General features: G+C 39.3%; 1 protein-coding gene across 1 annotated transcript; it reads right to left on the reverse strand.

Annotated features, from left to right (window-relative positions):
• Positions 1-1,638: 1,638 nt before the first annotated feature.
• CRP (C-reactive protein) lies at positions 1,639-10,738 on the reverse strand. Its single transcript, XM_065898430.1, is given in 3 exon segments — positions 1,639-1,661; positions 3,045-3,614; positions 10,675-10,738. Coding segments are annotated over 3 exon segments (657 nt in total).
• Between the last annotated feature and the right edge of the window lie 12,793 nt (positions 10,739-23,531).

The following is a 23,531-nucleotide window of genomic DNA, read 5'->3' on the forward strand; positions in this document are numbered from 1 at the left end:
TCCTGCTGATGGGGGAGATTTGGTCAATGCATGATGCAGGTACACCATGCAGAGTGGGGGAAGGGAGAAGGCCAACAGACAGAGAAGAACTTTTTATATTTAAATTTTTCTTGCCTTGTCATAAAATATGAATTTTATTTCACAAGCAGCAACAAGAATCTCCACACATGGTGGAGAGCAAAGGATCCCAGAGCCCCAGAGGTTATCATATGCATATGAAATTTGACCCCTGAGCTGTGGACCCATGGATGTTAGACTTGGGAAATGGTACCAGCATGATGAGTCTTTCTTCATTCCAAGGGGAGGAGCCAGTCAGAGGGATGTAAAATTTTCCCTAGCCTATGACCCTCTCCAAAAGAACCAAAGACCTCATCTTGCCTATTATGATGCTATTATCAAAGGTGTCCTCTTCAGCACTCCAGGTCATTCCACTGAGAGAGAAATGAAGACACAAATATCTTAAAAAGTGCACCTATGTGAGTCTGGAACAGTTGGCAGAAATTGGTAGAGGTGAGGGTCATTTAAAATGGGAGTTGCAGAATGTCAGGGCTGGGAATGCATGACTAGAAACTACTAATATAAGCATCAGTCCACCAGCTAGCTAGTTTAAATTATTAAGGAATCTAATTGTGTCCAGGTAAGCAGGAAGGGGGATTCAGAGAACTCACTTCTCACACTATATTAGAACAAATAGGAGGACTGAAAATTACTAAAGTATAAAAGAAAATTATTTAAAGCATGTAAAAGATTTACTTCATAAAAGATTAACCACAGGAAATTTAGAAAATTTTAGGCAGTGACTGCATTAAACTCTCAAGCAAATTGAAGAAAAACAGAGACTTGATGAAAGATGAAAGTTGAAGAAGAAAAATACACTAAATCCAAGAAAGAATTTAAGACAACTCAAAGCATTGTAGAATTTTAAATGACATTAGAAATAGTAAGGATCCCAATACGCTAAAGAGAAAAACAAATCACTTGTAGGGGAGCAAAATCTGCCACCCCAAAATGTTTCTTTGGCATGTGGATTATTTCAGGCTAAAACAATCAAGGCCCAAAAGACTCAGGAAGAAACTCTGACCTTCCCCCTAACTGCCTAAAAGTATTTAGATACAAGGACTGTTTCCAGAATATAGCTATCACTGGAGATACTTGCAAAGAATATGGGCTAGGAGAGGTGGGGGAAACTCTGCAGGTCCTAGAGGTCAGAGTCCACTCTGTGTCCCATTGTCTCTGGTGGTCCAGCAAACATTTATTTATCAAACGTTTGCTTTTCCATCTCCGTGTGAATTGTCTTCCTCCCTTCTGAAGTGCCAAACCACTACCCCCAACATCCTCTTTTGTCTTTAACTGAAGATGATAAAGTGAGGATTTTGGCAAGTTACTCAATTTTTCTGAGTTCCTCCCATGTATACATGTTATTAAATTTTGTTTGATTTTCTCCTGTTAATCTGTCTCATGTCAATTTAATTCTTAGATCAGCCAAAAGAACTTAGAAGGGTAGAGGAAAAATTCTTCCTCCCTAACACTAATATGAAGGTTAGGTTTGAAAAAATAAAAGCTCAAAATATAAGGATAAAGGACACTGATAAAAGTGATCTGGATGATGATAAATGAGAAGAAAAAATAATGGAAATTTCACACAATGAAAACTGGTGATCCTGAAGAAAAAAATAGAACAAATTAAACAGAAACCACAACAAAACATTTCTTTTTTCAATTTTTGAATATTCAAATTGAAAGGATTAAAGAATTAAAGATAATTCTAATATGTAATGACCTCATCCTGATGGTGGGAGAAGAATGCTGGAAAAATTCTATTCCTGTATTCTTTTTCTTTTCATTAATTAATTAATTATTTTTGGTTGCATTGGGTAGGTTGCTGTGCATGGGCTTTCTCTAGTTGCAATGAGCGGGGGCTACTCTTCTTTGCAGTGAGTGGGCTTCTCATTGCGGTGGCTTCTCTTGTTGTGGAGCACGGGCTCTAGGTGCACAGACTTCAGTAGTTGTGGCACGTGGGCTCAGTAGTTGTGGCTCACAGGCTCTAGAGTGTAGGCTCAGTAGTTGTGGCACATGGGCTTAGTTGCTCTGTGGCATGTGAGATCTTCCTGGACCAGGGCTTGAACCCATGTCCCCTACATTGGCAGGTGGGTTCTTAACCACTGTGCCACCAGGGAAGCCCTATTCCTGTATTCTTTAGATAATTCAGTAAAACACAGTAAATGGGGTGGGTGTTCCTATAAAGGGAAATGAAAATGTTGGCAGGACTACAGTTAGACACATGCAGTCTTTTAGGTGAAAAAAATTTGGCTCACTTTTTCTTAAACACTCATTAAAAGGCAATGGCTCTCAACCTCAGCTGAACACTGGAATTACTTGGAGAGCTTTAAAAAACATTGATGCTTGGGTCCCACACCCCCAAAATCAGATTTAATTGGCTTGGGGTGTGAACTGGTAATTCTAATGTGGAGAAATGTATAAGACCCTCTGATTGGCACTGTCCCATGGAAAAAGAGTGCTGAAAGGAGAGGGAAATACACTCCTCCCAGGACACAAGAGCCCAGTGTGTAGGGCAGTAAAACATCAGAGCCAGAGACAAGGGAAATGTAAGGTGTAATCCCCAAAAGGCAACTTCAGGATTCACAAAAGGGCCTCAGGGCCATAGCTGTCATTTGATGAACACCTCACCATGTGTTTTATTTTTTATAAATTTATTTATTTATTTGTTGGTTTGCTTTGGCTGCATTCGGTCTTTGTTGCTGCGCATGGGCTTTCTCTAGTGGCGAGAAAGGGCTACTCTTCGTTGCGGTGCGCGGGCTTCTCGTGGTGGCTTCTCTTGTTGAGGAGCACAGGCTTTAGGCACGTGGGCTTCAGTAGTTTTGGCACGCGGGCTCAGTAGTTGTGGCACATGGGCTCAGTAGTTGTGGCTCACGGGCTGAGTTGCTCCGCAGCATGTGGGATCTTCCCGGACCAGGGCTCGAACCCATGTCCTCTGCACTGGCAGGTGGATACTTAACCACTGCGCCACCAGGGAAGTCCCTCACCGTGTGTTTTATACTTCAGTGCCCACCAGTCCAGGACATTAGGACTGAAGGTCCCACCAGCATAGACAGTGCTAATCTCTTCTGGTGATAACACATAGTCCCACATGTTCACATCTCCAATGTCTCCCACCAGAGGCTGGTTTTTATCAAAGCCCCCAGCAAATGCATCCTGCTCCTGCCCCAGGACGATGCTTGCCTCTGTCCCCAAAGAGTATTCCCTATTCATACTCCTCCTCACCATGGGCTTCCCATCCACCCAGAGCTCTGTAATCCCTGAGGTAGACTCCCAGGTCACACAGAAGTGCATTGGTGCAGAACTCTCAGGAGGCTTGAAAAAGACATCAGCTCCACTCACGGATACACTGTATACACCAGTCTTTCCCTTGAAGAGGAGGATCTCGTTATATTGTTAACTTGTGGCATAAGAGAAGAGGCTATAGTCGTGGGTCAGATTGGTATAGACATGCAGGCACACGGTCAAGGCCTTAAGTGGCTTTGTTAGCTGTGCAGTCAGCGTCACAACGGAATTATCCGACTCTTTGGGGAACACAAAGACCTTTGTGTGCATATCTGTAGCGTAAAAAAACAGAGAGGGGAAATGTCAGCTGCAGAGTTTTTTTAAAAAACAAAACTCAACTGAGTAAATTTAAGATCTAATTGTCATTATTCAATGACTCATGAAATGGGCAGCATCCCATCTAGCAGATAGAAAGGAACTTTGAAGAGCTGTACAAAATGAAAGCCTTTTATAGACAGAAGAGGGTAGGAAGAGGAAGTTCCTAGAAAAGAGTGGATTATTTCAGGCAAGGTCACCTTCCTCTAGGGAAAGAAAGGGGTCTTATCGGGTGAATTACCTCATTAGAGAGGCCAGGTAATTCCACACTGACAGCTTAAAAGTCACATTCCTGGGAGAGGTGAAACTGCAATTAGGTTAGGTATTGCATCTTGACTTGCTAACATGGGACTTGACACAAGTGACTCCATTTTAGGTCAGTTGTCTCTTTTTTTAAACGATTCCCCCCTTTTGATCAACCTGAGGTATCTCCAGCTGGTGTGCAGGACCAGAAGCCAAATGGAGTCTTCTTTGACTGTGAGATGTGTACCTAAGGTTCAAGTCCCTGGATTTTGGCTGCCATTTGGGTAGTGAGGAGGACCATGGGTCCCTTCCAAAGAGATTCAAGGACAGTCTTTGTTCTTAGTGATTCCAAGTCAGGATGGGAGAAAATTGAAACATTCATTTGCAGATTCATAGCCAAATTCTTAAAGAAAATAGAAGAATTCAGCACCCAGTCCAATTTGCAGATATATAACAAAACCTCAGGGACAATCAACAGGATTAGAATTTAATATCTACAAAGGTGCACACATAACTTTTCTCTCTAAAATCACCCCATTTTTAAAAATCAAAGATAACCACAGTGAAACTAATTTATTTGCATTAAACTTGGCCTGATTATTTACATAAATGCAGTAAGAATAGTGATTGACCATATAAGCTCTTTGGAAGACTGCTCCATTGGAACCTTGTAAGTAAAGTACCAAGCCAATTTTTCCAAGGGGCTTTACTGACTCCAGAAAGTCAACCTTAGTTCCTTAAAAGTGTCTGGTCATATCCAAGTCTATGCACATCTCCCTCAAATATGACATTTCTGTCAAAGCCTCAGTAGTACAACCAGTGTTTCCAATTGTATACTGTTACAAGGAGAACAGATTCTTATTGAATTTATGTAAATGACTAACTATGATGCCATGAAAAGAATATTTAAGAATTTTCAAATTTGGGAGAAATCAGGTAGAGAGAAAAAGTAAATGTTTCATCTTTGTTTACAAAGGTATACTTGGCCAAATTGCTTTAAGTCATAGATAGCTTAAGAAAAAAAGGTATCCTGAAATCTGGAGAAAAAAATATTAAGAAAACTGCAATATTTCAAACAAAACAATTATAATCATCTTCCTTAATTCCTTCCATCCCGTGTAATTGATATTTGTTTGCTTGAATCCAGTTTTTCCATTAGCTCTGTAAATTTTTACTCAACTTAGTTTTATGATGTTAAAGCTACAAGAAACCTGCACTTGTCAAAGTCCTTTCCAATAATCTTTTTGAGGATGAAGCACATTTGCAGAAACACTTTTGCAAAAGCATCTGAGTAAACAAATAACTGTCTGGGGGCTTCCCTGGTGGCGCAGTGGTTGGGAGTCTGCCTGCCAATGCAGGGGACGCGGGTTCGTGCCCCGGTCCAGGAGGATCCCACATGCTGCAGAGCGGCTGGACCCGTGAGCCATGGCCGCTGGGTCTGCGCGTCCAGAGCCTGTGCTCCGCAACGGGAGAGGCCACAGCAGGGAGAGGCCCGCGTACCGCAAAAAAAAATATATATGTATATAAAAATTAAAATAACTGTAAATGACAAAAAACTTTAAAATGCCCATTGTTAAAGATCTGTTGAGGGCTTCCCTGGTGGCGCAGTAGTTGAGAGTCGGCCTGGCGATGCAGGGGACACAGGTTCATGCCTCGGTCTGGGAAGATCCCACATGCCGCGGAGTGGCTGGGCCCGTGAGCCATGGCCGCTGAGCCTGCGCGTCCGGAGCCTGTGCTCCACAACAGGAGAGGCCACAACAGTGAGAGACCCGCATACCGCAAAAAAAAAAAAAAAAAAAAAGATCTATTGAGAGCTCATTATAATGGAACTGACAAGGAAATTTGGTTGTTTCTGTGACATACAATGTTTTAAGATAAGACTGGAATTATGACTAATAATCATTACACCAGGATATGTCAGATTTCTAGGAATTCTCAAAATTTTATAAAATTTATAGTATATGCAAATACAACATAAAGAAGGCTTAGTATTACTTCTTCTTTGACAATGCTTCCAATATAATTTAATATATCAAATAAGCCTAATTTGTTTAACATCTCCTTTTTATAAGGGGAGAGAACAAGTGTTTTGAGATTTTCCAGGGGTCCTCTGGAATATCTCAAAGTTACTTTGAGGTCAAAATGACTTCATTTAGAATTTGATTTGCAGGAAGTTTGTCAAAAATATTAAAAGATTGTAAAGCCCTTGGTCAAATAGGATCATAGGTCATTGCAAAACAATACTTAGTTATACATTTAACCATAATGACAATTAAAGACTTCAAAGGCAAATACAGAAAGTTAAATAGTTGTAAAGGAAAATGTAGCTCTTTTAATAGAGAAGACTCAGCTTTCTTAACTAATCAAAAGACACGATAAGGAGAGCACAGGAGGGCTTCCCTGGTGGTGCAGTGGTTGAGAGTCCACCTGCCGATGCAGGGGACATGGGTTCGGGCCCCGGTCTGGGAAGATCCCAAATGCTGCGGAGCGGCTAGGCAGCTGAGCCTGCGTGTCTGGAACCTGTGCTCTGCAAAAAAAAGAGCACAGGAAGTTATTTTGACAAGACACAAAATCTTTGCTTTCTAGGCAAATTACTTGAGGTAAGAAAAAAAACTTTTACAAAACTTTTACAATCTCTTATCAAGAGCACACAAATAGTTCAATAAAACTTTATTGTTTTCACAGAGAGAAAAGCAGATTCTAATTTTATGCCTGCTTCCTTTTAATATTAAAATTTATTCACTCAATTAAATTCATTTCCATTTTAGCCAGTCTTGACCATGCATAAAACCCCTTACCAAAGATTCCTTTTCCACAAACCTTCTACAACTTTCTTCTTTACATTCATATTTTGTCCTGTGTTTTTTCCCTCTCCCATTCTGAAATAAGCAGTCTCTCTTTAGGACAAAATTACTTTATTTTCATTCAACAAAATGCTTTTTCATTCCTCATACCTTCTTTTACTGAAAACACACATCTTATTTTCTTTACATATGGAGATATTCATCTCATTATTTCTGTTATTAACCCTTAGAAAATTTAAGATTTAGTGAAATAAAGAAGTAAATAGTTGTGAACTGTCTTTTACTTTAGCATTTTGTGGCTTGGCAAATGTATAAATACTTTTTATTGTTTTTAGAAATATCTGCTTTTTCATAGTAAATTTCTCAGTGTGGCACAAAACATGTTTAATAGAACCAAACATATTTAGCTCCTCTGTAAAAGGAAGCCAAAAGTGGATAAACCTATGTTCAGTAATTAATGTTTCAGTATTTTATCTTATTTGGAAATGATCTAAATATTTAATGACTGTCCATAATTTAGTTTAACCTAGCAAAACTTTAAGGTGTTAGTTTACCAAAAAGGTTTGGGGAAATGATTTTATTTTTCTTAAAAAAATTTTTTTTTGGTATTTTTAAATTTTTTTATTTTAAAAAAATTTTTTGTGGGAAAACTATTTTAAAAGTTCACCTAAAAACTTTTTTCCCACTTACATCTATTTAATTCACTTGTTCTCAACAGTTTGTCTACTCACGAAAATTTCATCATACCAAGTTATTTCTCTTGCTGACAAATTTTGAAACAGAGATGACATGAACTTATTTGACTAGTAAACCCAGGTAGAATAAAAGTTGTATGTTTGCATTATTTTTAATGTTGGTAACTCTAAAGATATAACTCTGTAGACATTTTAATTAAACCAACAAGCTCAAATTATCATTAATATTCAATAGTTTCCCAGATTGTGTGAACTTGAAAAGCATTTGGGTCAGTTTCTATTATATTACTGAAAATTTTAGAAACACTTTATTTAAGTGCCAAATTTTCTTTAAGCCAATTAAATAGTGCTCTTTTACAGATTAATTTTTGGCAATATTATCCATAGGTAGAAAAATACCATACATCTACAACACAAATATATAGAGAGACACATATAAGTGACAGAGGCAAACAGAGACTTTATAGCTTTCATTTTAATATTACTGCCACTATACAGGTACAATAATACACAGCTCACTAGTTATAAAAAAGCTGGATTTAAGTTGTTATAGTAGATAGAATAAGTTAAGGTTACCTGCTCAGGTGGCTAAAACTTTTTAATAATATTTGTTATTATTATTATATATAATATAATGTTATTTGAGAAGACACTTAAAAGATTATTATATATTATAATATGTATTATATAATAAATATTATATTATAATATATAATATATTATATTATAATATATAATATGATGTTATTTGAGAAGACACTTAAAAGATTTTTCATTCACCTAAGTTTTAAGTGACCTCTTCCTCTTTTGTTTTCCCCCTAATAAGAATTACCTCCCTGGAGTTTGTAGTTTAAAGAGATTGGCCTAGAAAATAATTCCTGGAGAAGACCAGGTAGGACATTTACACCTCAAAGGTACAGGGAAGGAATGCAAGTTCCTCTGAGAAGAACTTTGCTTCTTAAAGCCAGAATTTTTACAATATTTATTTGAGATAAATATGGGAAGTTTCAGGATTGGTAAAAGGAACAGGTGGGCTTTTAGCTGTTTCTAGAGAAGATAAGAGCAATTGTTCTTAATTCCTCAAAGAATTGGGTTGCAGCCTAAAAAATACCAAGGAGCTAATCCTCCCATCTAGCCATATTATCTTCTGTTTGCTCTCCTTCCCTCCCAGGTACATAGTTTTATTTCTGGCAGTATTGAACACCTCTTGGATGTGTCCAAGAGGTGTCCCCCAAAGAGGTTGCAAAAGATATTTTATTCCCCTCTCCACAGAGACCCAGGAGAGCTGGCTCCGATAAGAATTTTTACCTTTTGCTGGCTTCTGCCAGTTTTCCCAAGATCCCCTCTGCAAGCTCCGATATCTATCAGAATTTGGCAAAGTTTTTAATTAATTTTAATTTAGTTTCCCTTTGGATGTTTAAGGGAATAACATAGCAGTTTACCAGAAAAATCCCTCAGAGTCTCATCAACTCTGGGAGGGGCCCATGTGGGGCCCTCCACTGAAGGTAGACATGGGGTCTGTAAGGCCACTTTGGTTTACAGTAATGTAAAGACAATTCAGACAGAGGATCAGTAGACTCTGAGACTCAATTAAAGAGCTAAAGAGGAATAGCAGGAATCACATCAGACTTTTGTATTAGGTACTTCTTGTATCTTTTTCATTAGCCTTTTGCAATGCATTTTTCAATGAAGCTAGTTTGGAATTTTGAAGCCTTTTGGAGACTTCTGCATGCTGATTAAAACTGGTATCTTATTCTATTTGTTTGATTTGGGAACCCTTACTTTCAGGTGCACTTCTTAAATAATCATATCTAATTGGAACATTCCCCATAATGGCCACTGTAATTCTAGATTGTTTTTAGTAAGGTTTAGCCATTTTTGTAGGTATTTATATCTTTTAGCAGTATAGTTCATAGACATAAAGTAAGCAGGTGTGCTGGAAGGCAGCGTGCTCAACTCTTTTGAATTCAAGGATTTGCTTTTTTTTTTTAGTTAAGACTTTGGGTCTCTCAGAGGCAAACTAATATCTAAGAGGGATGTGCCACTGGGTTGGGGATTGTGTGGTGTTTTACAGTGTACCTTCTAGCATGGAAATTTTCTTGAGGTTGTCAGGTAATCTAGTGTCAATATAAACTGTCCCATGACCAACTTATCCTAACACGGGAGTTTAGTTATGTGGTGAGCACTCTAACAGCTTTTAAGTGCCTTAGCCATGCTTACCAATTTTGTGGGTTTTCTTTTTTTTACTTCTACGAATCCCATTAGCAATAACCTTTATTTACTAGACCCGGTCTAGCTTAAGTTGGACCCAGTATGATCTGAAACCCAGTCCAGTTTTTCAGCTGGTAACAGCCAGCAGTTCCCAATATGGAATTTGGGGGTTGGGGAAAGGACTGAATCAGCAGACCCCCAAGAATAGGGACTGCAGACTGGGGTTCCACACAACGGAGAACTCCAGACTGAGCCATCAGTCATTACCAACATGGAATCTGGGAACAGAACCAAGGGCTGTTTCCAATCAAATAGGGAACTGACTGGCAAGCCAATTAGATCAGGAGCTTGATGCAAAGAGAGCAGAGCTCAGAACATAGAGCAACTTACCCAGGGCCCTTCTGAAAAGGACAGAACTCCAAAAGGTCTGAGGGTACAATGCCCGTGTTTCTTGTTTTAGAAGATCTTGGAAGGGCTCTGTGCATTCCATCGCTGACACCAAATCTGCTAAATTAAGTCAGATTCAACCGAGTACATTTAAAGATCCAATTGGCTTTAATTCAATGATTCATGAAGCAGGCAGCCAGCCATCTAGCAGACAGAAAGGAATTTCAAAGAGCTGTACCAAATGAAAGGGGTAGGAAGAGGAAGTTTCTAATGAAGAGTAGATTATTTCAGGCAAGGTCACCTTTCTATGGGGGAAGGAAAGAGTCTTATCAGGTGGGTTACCTCTAGTCTTAACCAAGTAATTTCATATTGACTGGTGAAAGGTCACATTTTGGGGAGAGGCTGAAGCTGCAATTAGGTTAGGTATTAGGTCTTGGTTTGCTGACATGGGGCTTAACACAAGTGACTCCGTTTGGGGCCTGTTGTCTCTTTTCTAACCTTGTTAGGCCACAAACATGTATTCTCTCACTATGTATAGAGAGATTGGATTTAGAAACCACAGACTGCCCTCTTTCCCAGAACACAACCCCTCCCCCACTCTGACTATTTTCCCTAACTTGGCTTTGCATAGGTAGCCCTGATGCAAGAGCCCAGCGCCCACCTGAAGCAGTGCCTACCTGTCTGGGAAAAAGCATTAGGGAGGCTAATGATGACCAGGAAACACAGTGACAGCTTCTCCATGTTCCCTCCCTGCAGTCACTGTGCCCAGAATCTAGGATATTCTCCTGGAAAGAGTAGCAGCGGCTGGGCTATCCGGGGCTTTGACGCCTGAAATCCCTCTGACTCAGGTCTTTTCCATTTGGACCTTATAAGTGCAATAGTCCGATTGTCTCAGCTGATGGTTAAATGATTTTCCAAAATCGCTCCTTGGAGCCATAAATCAAAGCTCTAAGAGCAAACAAACCAAGACAAATCACGAAACAAGAGATCAATATGGGTCATTTATTAGAGACTCCATGGTGCCTACTTGGTGCTCCAACAGCTCTGTGTGGCAGTGCTTTGTGAATTAAAACAGTCACACCCTGTGAATCCATTCTGGAGAAATGCTGTTAAAAGTCTGGGGGTGAGGGAGACATTTTACTCACAAAGACAACCATAACACCCCTTAGGATAGTGAAAAATTAGAAAACTGGGGCATGTTTAAGGAAACTGGATACATCTACATCCACTAAATAGAATGGATAGTCCTTTAAACTATTGGTTGGTTGTGAATTTTATGCTACAACATGTGAAAATGCTTATAATAGTATAATATGGGAAAAAATAGCATAAATTTGTTTATACACTATTTTTTAAGTGAAGTAACTAGTTTAGGAAAAAATCTATTAGGGATACCCCCCAAAAAGTAAGTGTCCTTATCACGGTAATGAAATTATTGTATGAAGGATACTTTTCTCTCATTAACAACATTTCCAGAATGTAGTTATATTGCTCATAAAATAAAGTGTGTGTGTGTGTGTGTAATTAAGAAGCAAGGAAAGAGAGAATAGAATAAAGATAAGTAGTCCTTGAAGCTCCAAAAGCTACTGTTTTGTTTTATGAATAGGACACCCAGTCTGTGGCTATTTGGCTTTAATCCCAAAACATTATAATTTCATGTAAAAAGAATCTTGAGCTTATTCATCATGAGTTTTCCCATTGACATTCAATGAGAAATTGATAATAGACATTATTTATTATTTGACTGGAAGAACTAACTGACATGCAGATAGCATATTCTAAACACACGAGAGAAAAGAACTATTGCAAATTATAGTATTGATACATTTCTGGAAAGGTTTGTTTTGTTAACTATATAATGGTATATAGTTAAATTTTCTTTTAAATTACCTTTCCCAAACTCTTTGCATCTTATTTTTTAAAAGACTGACTTAAAGTAATTGCTGCAAAAATTTTTCTCTTCTTACTGTAACCATTTGCCCAATTCAAGATACATGCATAATTTGAACAGAACAAAATATATATAATAGGTAAAAGATTGGGACAAAGAAGGAAGGTGTTTTCCCAGTACCCAAACTGCCTTCTCATTAGCATTGGGCTCCCCAGGTAAGTCAAAAGAAGGCACCTACGAGTATGATGGGTGGACTCTTTGGAAATGTTATTGATTTCAAGGAGCCCATCACATTATCAGATCTATGTCCATAATGGATATTCTGAACACAGCTTAAAATTGAAAAAGGGAGAGAGGCAGAGAGACATAGAGATAGGGAGAGTGAGAGCTAAAGCAATAGAAAGAGAAGACAGAGAAAAAGGAAAAGAGAATTTGAAAGACCTTCTGGGTGAACCGTTTCACAAGCCACCCCTGGTTCCAGTAATCTGCCAAGACAGCACTGTAACCACTCATGCCATATGACAGAGTCTTGGGTGAACTTTACCAGAAGAGAGGTGTAAGAGATCAGTTTGCCATGTGACGTTTTCCCTGCTCACATATGTTTGTTTGGGAGGCTTCTCCTCTCTTCCTTTTACAGTTCATGATGTCCCTGTAAAAATACTTAAATATTTCAGCTTTTCTAGACATCTTGGCACTTTGGTTTCTCCCTGTTTTAAGTCCCAGTAGATCAGAAAAACATTTCAATTGTAGAGACACCAAGTACTGACTGGGGATAAAGAAAAACATTGCAAGATAATGTTTGTTATCTTGTTATCACAGTGCAGTTTTAATGAATAAATAAGAGCATGGTACATATAGAGCTATCATTTTATTTAATCCTCAAGTACCTACAACTCTAGACTCCAGTGCCTAAAGAGCAAGTTTGATATGCTCTCACAGTTCAATCTGGAACCACTATAACATGGGGAAAAGAGGAAGCAACGGACATGTCGGTCAGAAACAACACATCCAGTCAGAGACAACAGTAGTCTTTTCAAAGCTATCACTCAGCCTAGAACAGTGGTTCTCCAGCCCCCGCTGTTGGAGACTTGGCTGCACATTGTAATCAACTAAGGAGCTTTAAAAATACTGATGCCCGTATACCCAGACAAAACAATAATTCAAAAAGATACGTGCACCCCTATATTCATAGCAGCACTATTCACAGAAGCCAAAACACGGAAACAACCTAAATGTCCATCAACAGATGAATGGATGAAGAAGATGTGGTACGTATATACAATGGAATATTACTCAGCCATGAAAAAGAATGAAATAATGCCATTTGCAGCAACATGGATGCAACTAGAGATTATCATACTAAGCAAAGTAAGTCAGAAAGAGAAAGACAAATACCATATGATATCACTTATATGTGGAATCTAAAATATGCTACAAATGAACCTATCTACAAAACAGAAACAGACTCAGACACAGAGAACACACTTGTGGTTGCCAAAGGAGAGGGAAGGACTGGAGGTTTGGGATTACCAGATGTAAACTATTATATATAGGATGAATAAAGAACAAGGTCCTTCTGTATAGCACAGGGAACTATATTCAATATTCTGCGATAAACCATAATGGACTTAATTATAATTTAAAAAAGCATGTCTCTATGTGTGTAACTGAGTCACTTTGCTGTACAGGAGAGATTTGCATAACATTGTAAATCAACTACACTGCAATTTAAAAAAATTAAATTAAAAAAAATACTGATCCCTGGATCTCACCAGCAAAGAATCTGCTGTAATAATCTGGTGTGTGACCTGGAAAACTGGATTTTTAAAAGCTCCCCAAGTGATGATAATATTAGCATCTAAATTTGAGAATCATTGTCCTAAAGAATTTCTCATATGATTCCGTACCCTTGAGGAATGCTTCCTAGAATATGAAATGATGTCTAAGGGCACATCTAACAGTGGGAAAGGTAGGGGCTTCCAAGTCAAAGAACTTCAATAGTGTGTCAAGGGCATAGCTTGCCTAATGTTATGTTGATGCCAAAGCTGAATAGGATTTTTATGTGCAATCCATTCTCCCAAACATAAAACAACAAAATGAAAAGTTGGGAGATTGCCAGTGCCCCAAAAAAGGTAGTTTACATGCTGGATATATGGCATCCTGGAATGGCTTCTCCATGAGAAAACATGCATGCATCTCCATACCCTCCCTACTCCACTAGGGGTGTAAGTACAGCCTATGAACTTTTACTGCATGCGGCAGTAGAAAACAGTGGTTAGAAGCATGGGGCTCTGTAGTCAGACTGTCTAGGTTCAATTCCAACTCTGGGCAAGTTAATTAACCCCTCTGGACCTCAGTTTCCTCATCTGTAAAATGAGGACTATAAAACAGTACTTGCCTCATAGGTTGTCATTAAACAAATAAATATACCTAAAGGACTTTAGAGCAGTGCATGCAATATGGTAAGAGCTCAGTATGCGTTTTTAAGGTGTTTTTAAGACTGTCTGTGATCTGCCCTGTGTGCTTAAGCAATTACCATCCTGGGAGTGGTGGTGGAAACTTACAAGATTACTTATCTGTGTGTATTAAAGGACATGGGGTAGAGGGATGAAACTGAATGAATCTTCAGATAATGTACCAGAGGCAGGGCAAGGGGATAGATAACCTGACTCAAGATGTGCTAGATCTTTCTTTAAAGATCACCACCTGCCTTCAAGCTTATTGGGAGCCAGGCATGTCTTCCAGATAAGACATCTGAGCTGCCAGGAAGACACTAAAGTGATGGTTCTAAAAACATATTGGGCAAAAGAGCTTGTGAATTGCAGATTTCTGGGCTCTATAGCCAGAGACTCTAATCTGGTAGGTCTGAGGTCAATGAATCTACAATAAACACCTTAGGTGATGATGATGCTTGTATTAAGCAGCCCACAATTTAAGAATCACTGGACCAGGCAATCTAGGAAATTTGAGCTAGGAATCTGCATTTTCTGAAGAAGAAGGCTAGCAAGGCCACTTAATCCACTTTCTGTTACAGGAGAAATGAAAAGATGCATAGATAAGATGGAGGCGGAGAACAGCAAGGAAGGCATACAGGCAAGTTTTGCCAATCCACCTGAGACTAGAGGTTGGTTATCTTAGGATAAAGTTATTTAGAAATCAACACAGCACTTCTCTTCTTTCCCTGGGAGTCTAAGGATCAGAAATCTATGCTTTTGAAACCTGATTTGCAATTTCTTTTTTTTTTCTTTTTGGCCACATGGCTCACAGGATCTTAGTTCTCCAACTAGGAATTGAACCCAGGTCAACCACCAGGAAATTCCCTGGGTATTTATATTGTTGGTGTTGTTGTTTTAATGATCTGGAGTTGTTTGCTTTTTTTTTTTTTTTTGGTCAATCCTTGCTTCCGTGGAGATCAAACTTAGCGATAGTGGAAAACATAGGGAAAAAAATCACAGACTTACCATCCTACCTAATTTGTCAACTAGTACTCCAAATCCATTTCCATCAGGCTCAGTCCCATATCTGAGGAGGCTTGTAGTCTTTCCTCCAGGCCCTGGATGGACCACAGGGAAGGGTCCTCAACCACTCATCCGGCTGGAGACATGCAAGGCTTATCATTATACCCAATGATCCAATATTTCTTCCCAACACAGGGAGATTTTAGGTGCCTGATCTGCACATCACCATGTTGCATCCTCTGCTAAGGTGCTCACACTTGGGTCACTTCAGGTCTGGACCTGAAGGCCTGGCTCATATTCTTATACCAGCATGGCTATTTTCAGTCTTCAAAGGAAAGTGTCCTATCAGGTAGCAGCCTCCAGCATCTGCCTATGGTTTTACATTTATAATCTCTGACATATGCAATTGGTCTACCCCCAATGTTTGGCTGTAAATGTACTAAAGTATCTCTTTATGCTACTTCCCTTGTCACACCTAAGCTTCATTTCATTGATAGAAGTGTATAAATCCATTCTCCTACCCCCTTTGAAGGAAAGAAATGTTTATTGTCTACTGTGCATGTGGCCTCCGTATAGTTTATTTTTCTCAAGGCAGCCCTATACAGTAGTTTTTATTGTAGGTTTTATATATCATTTGGTCCTCTTTTTTTTTATGTCAAGTTAAATTTAGGCTTTATAGCTTTATTTATTTTTTATTCATTTTTTGGCCACGTTGGGTCTTTGTTGCTGTGCGCAGCCTTTCTCTAGTTGCAGCGAGTGGGGGCTACTCTTCATTGCAGTGCACAGGTTCTAGGTGCACAGGCTTCAGTAGTTGTGGCACATGGGCTTCAGTAGTTGTGGCTGACGGGCTCTAGAGCGCAGGCTCAGTAGTTGTGGTGCACAGGCCCTGTGGCATGTGGGATCTTCCCGGACCAGAGCTCGAACCCATATCCCCTGCACTGGCAGGTGGATTCTTAACCACTGCACCACCAGGGAAGTCCCTCTGTCTTTTTAACTTGAGCCTTAATACCTGATTTTACTTCTGGACAAACTGGATGCATGATCCCTGCTATAAAGGAAAACCAGTGCTAATGACATGGCTTCATTGACATCAGCGAGAAGTGGCCTTCCTGGATAATTGATCTTACTCTCCATTTACTGTGACAAAGAATTGCTTAGGACTAACTCACCTAAACCAAAATCATCCTCTTCAGTAGATGTCATCTAATATTTAATTGGATTATGTCAAACTACTCTGTATAGTACAACAATACACCAGTCACCTTGAGATTTATTCTCTAACAAGATTACTATGAAGTATTTACCAGTAAGCCAAATTTCTTAAACATTCTAGGAATGCTTTATTGAGATTTGTTAATGTTCACCAAATGCAAATACCAGCTTTAAAATTTTTTCTGGCTAAAATTATCAGGGCCGGAGGTTGTCCACTAAACTATGTGTAGTAAGGTACCAGTAATTGAATTCTGAGAAAAATATTAGCTCAGCCCACATCCCTGGGGAGTTGGGATGGTCTTCTATAATTAAGACATATCTCCTGACTGGATTCTTTAACTAGAAAAAAAGTGTCAACCCTTCCTTCTGCTTAGCTGAATGTCAGAGTGTATGGGTCTGCCCTAATTAGACAACAGAGAACATCTGCACTCACATATTTGCCTAAGAATGTATCCTTAACTTCTGTGCTTCCAAATGGTTATGAAAAGTCAATTGGGGAATCAATATTCATAATACAATACTCATAAATTTATCCTCCTAATATTCTGAACTTAATTTTTGGCAAATCAGACTCTTCACTTGCTGTCAACCCAGACCACTTCCACCAAATTGTATTTCGGTGGTATATAAAGAACCTATGTTAGGGATATCATACAAAACAGCCTAATAATAATAATAGCAGATAACTGTTTTGAGAGCTTACTATGTGCCAGCACTACCTTAAGTGCTCTATATGCATGATCTTACTTGATCCTTTCAACAACTCTTTGAACTAATTACTATTATTTCTCCCCACTTTATAGATGAGATAACTGAGACATATAGAGGGTTATGTTACCTAAAGCCCCATAGCCAGTAGGTTGTAAAGTCAGGATTTAAACCTAGGCAAGCTGATTCCAGAACCTCTATGCTTAACTAGTCTACTATATGCCTTCCCTAAAGTAACTGCTTGATGTGTAATCACAGGGAACCCCATCCTTCATACTTGGATGTGACCTCTGTGGAATAACTTCAACAGTTCACTTAGTACTGAAAGGCCAAGATGAAGGACACCTCTGGAAGGAACCAGCAGCCATCATCCTTGAGGGGTCCTTTTCTACCAGGGACCCAAGCAGCCAGGAAAAGTGCATTCCAGCCATTAAACCTAAAAGCAGATTCTTGGATCTCAATGATCTTTAGTTTCTGTTCCTCAAATTGGAGTAATGATAGAGTGAGAATTCTTTTTAATTGAAATATAGTTGCAGTACAATATTATATGTTACAGGTGTATGATGTGGTGACTCACAATGTTTAAAGGTTATACTCCACTTATAGTTATTATAAAATATTGGCTATATTCCCCGTGTTGTACAGTATATCTTTGTAGCTTATTTTGTATATAATAGTTTGTACCTCTTACTCTATCAAGTGAGAGTTTTAAACCCCCATAACTGACCTCATATGAATTACCAGCTATCAAAAGAGGGGCTGTGCTCGTCAGAGAGAATCCCTATAGGAGGTTAGAGGGCCATAGGTATGTTATTGCAGAAGAGGTAATGGTCATTCTGAACTCACAGGAACTTGGTTTCAGAGGATCTTTAGAAAAGTTAGTCTCCACTTCAAATGCAAGCATCAGACAACAGCTCAGACTCGCTAATATAAATAGAGGCTTTATTGGTTTGTGACCTTGGGAAGTCCAGCTATCCCTCTAGATGTCTGCATTTCAAAAAGATGGCTCCTGGGGCTTCCCTGGTGGCGCAGTGGTTGAGAGTCCGCCAGCCGATGCAGGGGACACGGGTTCGTGCCCCAGTCCGGGAAGATCCCACGTGCCGCGGAGCGGCTGGGCCTGTGAGCCATGGCCGCTGAGCCTGCGCATCTGGAGCCTGTGCTCTGCAGCGGGAGAGGCCACAACAATGAGAGGCCCACGTACCGCAAAAAAGAAAAAAAAGAAAAAAAAAAAAAACTAGGGCAGAAGCATTAAGACTGCAGAGAAGGGGAAAGATTTGAGAAGCAGGTCAGCAGGAAAATTGATAGGAATGAAAAACTGATAAAATTTGAAGCTATAGAGAGCAGTGTTCAAAGATATTTAGCTAATTCTCTTATGGCAAACGCTGTGAATGAGGTCAAGGTGGCTTGATTGTTAGTACATGGACCAGTTGGTTTCACTTACTCAGTGGTCAAACACTACAATTTTAACCTTGGTAGGCATCTAAGAAAGATGATCCCAAGGTCAAGAAAAATTGTGCACATAGATTGGTACAGCCGCAGCATCTCTGTTAGGAAAATGAGAGAAAGTTCATACTCTATTATTTATGGGCAATGGCATCACCTTCTTGAAAGGCAGCCTATTGCAGAGCCTGACACAGAGTTGGAGCTCAGTAGTGTTGTGGGGTAATAGATGAAGAAATAATGAGGGAATGTAGGAAGGAACTGCAGGGAAAAAAGGCTAGATGCTAAATGTAATCAATGGTGGACAGAACTCAAGCACAAATATCTTCTTCCCATCTGAATTCCTACAAATGATAGAGAACATTTTTAAAAGAATAAAAGAAAGAGTTCCATGGGCAGAAAGAAATGTGGGAGATGTTTGAAAGATAAAAAACAGGTAAATCACATAGATAGAAGAAAAGTATAACCCAAAATATATGCTGGGGAGGGCTGTTCTGAAAATCTGAGGTGTTTCTGAGAGCACTTCAAAGTAAAGGACAATGGAAGCAGGTGGTAGAACAAAGTAGTGGAGAGATTGGTTGAGTCACTGTCACCATCCCTTGCCTTCTTAGTCAAGCATTAAGTATCAGAGGTCATTGACCTCAACCTGGGCAGTGAGAATACTTTTACCTGGGAAGTAAGGCATCCATGAGGCTGGAGACACCTACAAGGAAACTCTAAACTCCCACATCCAGAAGAGAAATTACTGGTACACCTTGACAGCACTTCTTGCTCATTCCTCAAAATCCCTGGAGACAAGCTACAGAAAACAGTAACAGCATCTACAGACAAGCTGGAAGAATTAATGCCATGAAAAGGGGGCACCCCATTCCACAAGCATAGGAACACTCACCTTAGGAAACAGAATTTAAGAGCAGTTGAGAAGTTATTTGTTGAGAAGGGCAGGGCTTCCCTGGTGGCACAGTGGTTAAGAATCTACCTGCCAATGCAAGGGACGCAGATTTGAGCCCTGGTCCAGGAAGGTCCCACATGCTGTGGAGCAACTAAGCCCATGTGCTACAACTACTGAGCCTGCGCTCTAGAGCCCGTGAGCCACAACTACTGAAGTCCACACACCTAGAGCCCATGCTCCACAACAAGAGAAGCCACCACAGTGAGAAGCCTGCACACCACAACAAAGAGTAGCACCCACTCGCCACAACTGGAGAAAGCCTGCACGCAGCAACGAAGACCTAACACAGCCAAAAAATAAATAAATAAGATAAACTAAAATAAAAATAAAAGTACAATTAAATATATATATATATACTCAGAGCATACAAAGCATAGATGGAAAGAAAGAAGAAAGAAAGAAAGAAAGGAAGAAAGGAAGGAAGGAAGGAAGGAAGGAAGGAAGGAAGGAAGGAAGGAAGAAAGAAAGAAAGAAAGAAAGAAAGAAAGAAAGAAAGAAAGAAAGAAAGAAAGAAAGAAAGAAAGCGGACTGGAGGGAGGGAGGGAGGAAGGGAGAGAGGGAGGAAGGGAGAAAACTATGAAGAAAAAGATAGAGAATTTTGAAAAAGAGAAAGCTACCTGACTTATTTTAACAAGTTAACATGACAACCCAAATAAAAATAGTTCAAGAAAAGAAAATGAGAAGTTAATCTCATCTATGAACATAGATGCAAAAACCTTACATAAAATTTATGCAAGTCAAATTAAACTACATAAAAAATGTTTTAGGGTTTCCCTGGTGGCACAGTGGTTAAGAATCCACCTGCCAATGCAGGGGACATGGGTTCGAACCCTGGTCCGGGAATATACCACATGCCGCAGAGCAACTAAGCCCATGTGCCACAGCTACTGAGCCTGCGCTCTAGAGCCTGCAAGCCACAACCACTGAAACCTGCGTGCCACAACTACTGAAATCTGTGCACCTAGGGCCTGTGCTCTGCAACAAGAGAAGCCACCACAATGAGATGGCCATGCACCTCAATGAAGGGTAGACTCACTCGCCACAACTAAAAAAGCCCACACAGCAACAAAGACCCAATGCAGCCAAAAATAAATAAATAAACTTTAAAAATTTAAAAGAAAGTTTTAAACATCATGACTAAGTAGAGTTGGTAAGCAAACAAGAGCAAATGGCAAATATTCCCGCTTGCTGAAGCACCATTTACTGGGGACACTCACCATCACAGCTGTGTGCTCATAAACAATCACATTCTAGAGCAATGCTCAGAGACCTAATAGGGCAAAACATCAGACTCTAAAGAGGGACCCCCTACCCTTGGGTTGTGAGGCTGCATGATTAGAGAAGTACTGGCTTCTCCCCTGTGCAATAAGAGTCAGTGACACAATGGCAATATGGCATGACAACTGAGAATTCATGGCTGGGGTGGGCCTCGCTTTTCCCCTGGTGTGGTTGGGGGCTGAGGTCCAAGCCTTGTAGTCATAGCTAAACAACTCTAACTCAAGCTTAGAAAGGATGAGCCATATATACATTCACAGTGAGACCATGCTGGTATGACTGAAAGGTAGGTGTTCAAGCCTTGCAGCTGACAAGGATTGGTGCCTGAGTTGTTTCCATGGGGATTTACATTGGCCAGCACCTTTTCTGGGTAGCCAGCTGCAGAGGGTCATCTTGAACACGGTAAATAATTAACACTTACCTCTCAGAGGTTTTCTTCAGAAATTCAGGGATAGTTTGAAATTAGGACAATCAATCAATATAATTTATACCACCTTGACAGACTTAAATGATGACATCATAAGATTATTTCAATAGATACCAGAAAATTTAGAAAAATTATCATTTATCCATCGTAAGTAAGAGTAAAAAGAGTAGATACTAAAAACCTAGAGCAAATATCACTCTTAAAAATGAAATTTTAGAAGCCTCCCTTTAGGGTCAGTGACATGGCAAGTTGCCTACTATCAACTTACTTCACTGTCCAATCCAAAGCAGCAAGACAAGAAAAAAAAAATGATCTGATGATCAGAAAAGAAAGATGCACAGTGATTTACACATATGATTGTTTATATTTAAAATCCTGCAAAACCTGCACATAAACTATTAGAATCAATAGGAGTTCAACATTTGTGCTGATATAGGATAACCATTAAATGCATTAAAAATGGTTCCTACAGCAGAAATCAATTAGAAAATATGACTTATAAAAGATCCCAGTCACAATAACAATAAAACCCATACAATACCTGGAAGTAACCACAACGGAAATGTGCAACTCTTTTATTTAAAAAATTATAAAATATTATTAAAGGACATAAAAAGGAATAAATTGATAGTTAAATTATACCCATCAATTAACCCAATACCATGATGGTGCTAATGCTCCCCAAATTACTGTATATGTTCCATTAAATATGTTCATGTACTATGACCCAATAATACTTCTAGGAACATAACCTATAAAAACTTTCTCAGAGACATGTGCAAGGAAATTTTTTGCAGCATTGCTTGTAATTGGGGAAAAAAATAGAAGGAATCCAAATGTCCACCAGTTGGGAAATGCATATTCATATGAAGAAGCGGTATACGTCAGTTAAAAAGGATGAAATAGATAAGTATACACTCTTCTCTGCAAAAAATAGAAGTGTCTGGCTGCAAATTAGGACATATATGATTGGTAACTGAAAGAACAGTGTCAGAATAATATAGAAGTTATATCCATTCGTATGCCATCTTCCCTAACAGGTTAATGTTGTGAAGCAATAAAGACCACACTTTCACACCATTAAAGAAAATACTTAGTAAGATATGGAGATCTTAATGAAAAGGCTGCAAGTTCTAAGTGCCATTAGTGCATGCAGTAGATGGTTTAGTGGCTTCAAAAATTGCCATGCATTTCATAGCATTAAGTTATATTGTGGTGCTGCTTGTGCTGATGAACAAGCTGCCAAGCTATTTCTCTCCAACCTTTAAAAAAAACCATTTTTGATGATTAAAACTACACTAGGGATCAGATTTTAAATTTTGATGAAGCCAACATCTATTGGAGGTGATTGCCCTCAAAAAATGCATCTAAAAGGAGGTCATGTGAGTACTGGGCTGAAGGCTGCAAAAGCGTGACTAATTGTGAGACTGGTAAAAGTGTATGAAAAGCCTTCACCATGCTAATAATTTGATTGGGATTGTTACTGTTCATGTTAGTGCTCTGGTGTGTTAGTGTATAGGTTTTTCTTTTTTTTTTCTTTTTAACATCTTTTTTGGAGTATAATTTCTTTACAATGTTGTGTTAGTTGCTGCTGTATAACAAAGTGTATCAGCTATACATATACATATATCCCCATATCTCCTCCCTCTTGTGTCTCCCTCCCACCCTCCCTATCCCACCCCTCTAGGTGATCACAAAGCACCAAGCTGATCTCCCTGTGCTAGGCAGCTGCTTCCCACTACCTATCTATTTTACATCTGGTAGTGTATATATGTCCATGCCACTCTCTCACTTCAGCCCAGCTAACCCTTCCCCCTCCCTGTGTCCTCAAGTCCATTCTCTATGTCTGTGTCTTTATTCCTGTCCTGACCCTAGGTTCTTCAGAACCATTTTTTTTCTTTTTTTTTTTTAGATTCCATGTATATATGTTAGCATACAGTATTTGTTTTTCTCTTTCTGACTTATTTCACTCTGTATGACAGACTCTAGGTCCAACCACCTCACTACAAATAACTCAATTTTGTTTCTTTCTATGGCTGACTAATATTCCATTGTATATATGTGCCACATCTTCTTTAACCATTCATCTGTCGATGGACACTTAGGTTGCTTCCATGTCCTGGCTACTGCAAATAGAGCTGAAATGAACATTGCAGTACATGACTCTTTTT

The sequence above is a fragment of the Phocoena phocoena genome, chromosome 1 (genome assembly GCF_963924675.1).
Source record: "Phocoena phocoena chromosome 1, mPhoPho1.1, whole genome shotgun sequence".
Lineage (NCBI taxonomy): Eukaryota > Metazoa > Chordata > Mammalia > Artiodactyla > Phocoenidae > Phocoena > Phocoena phocoena.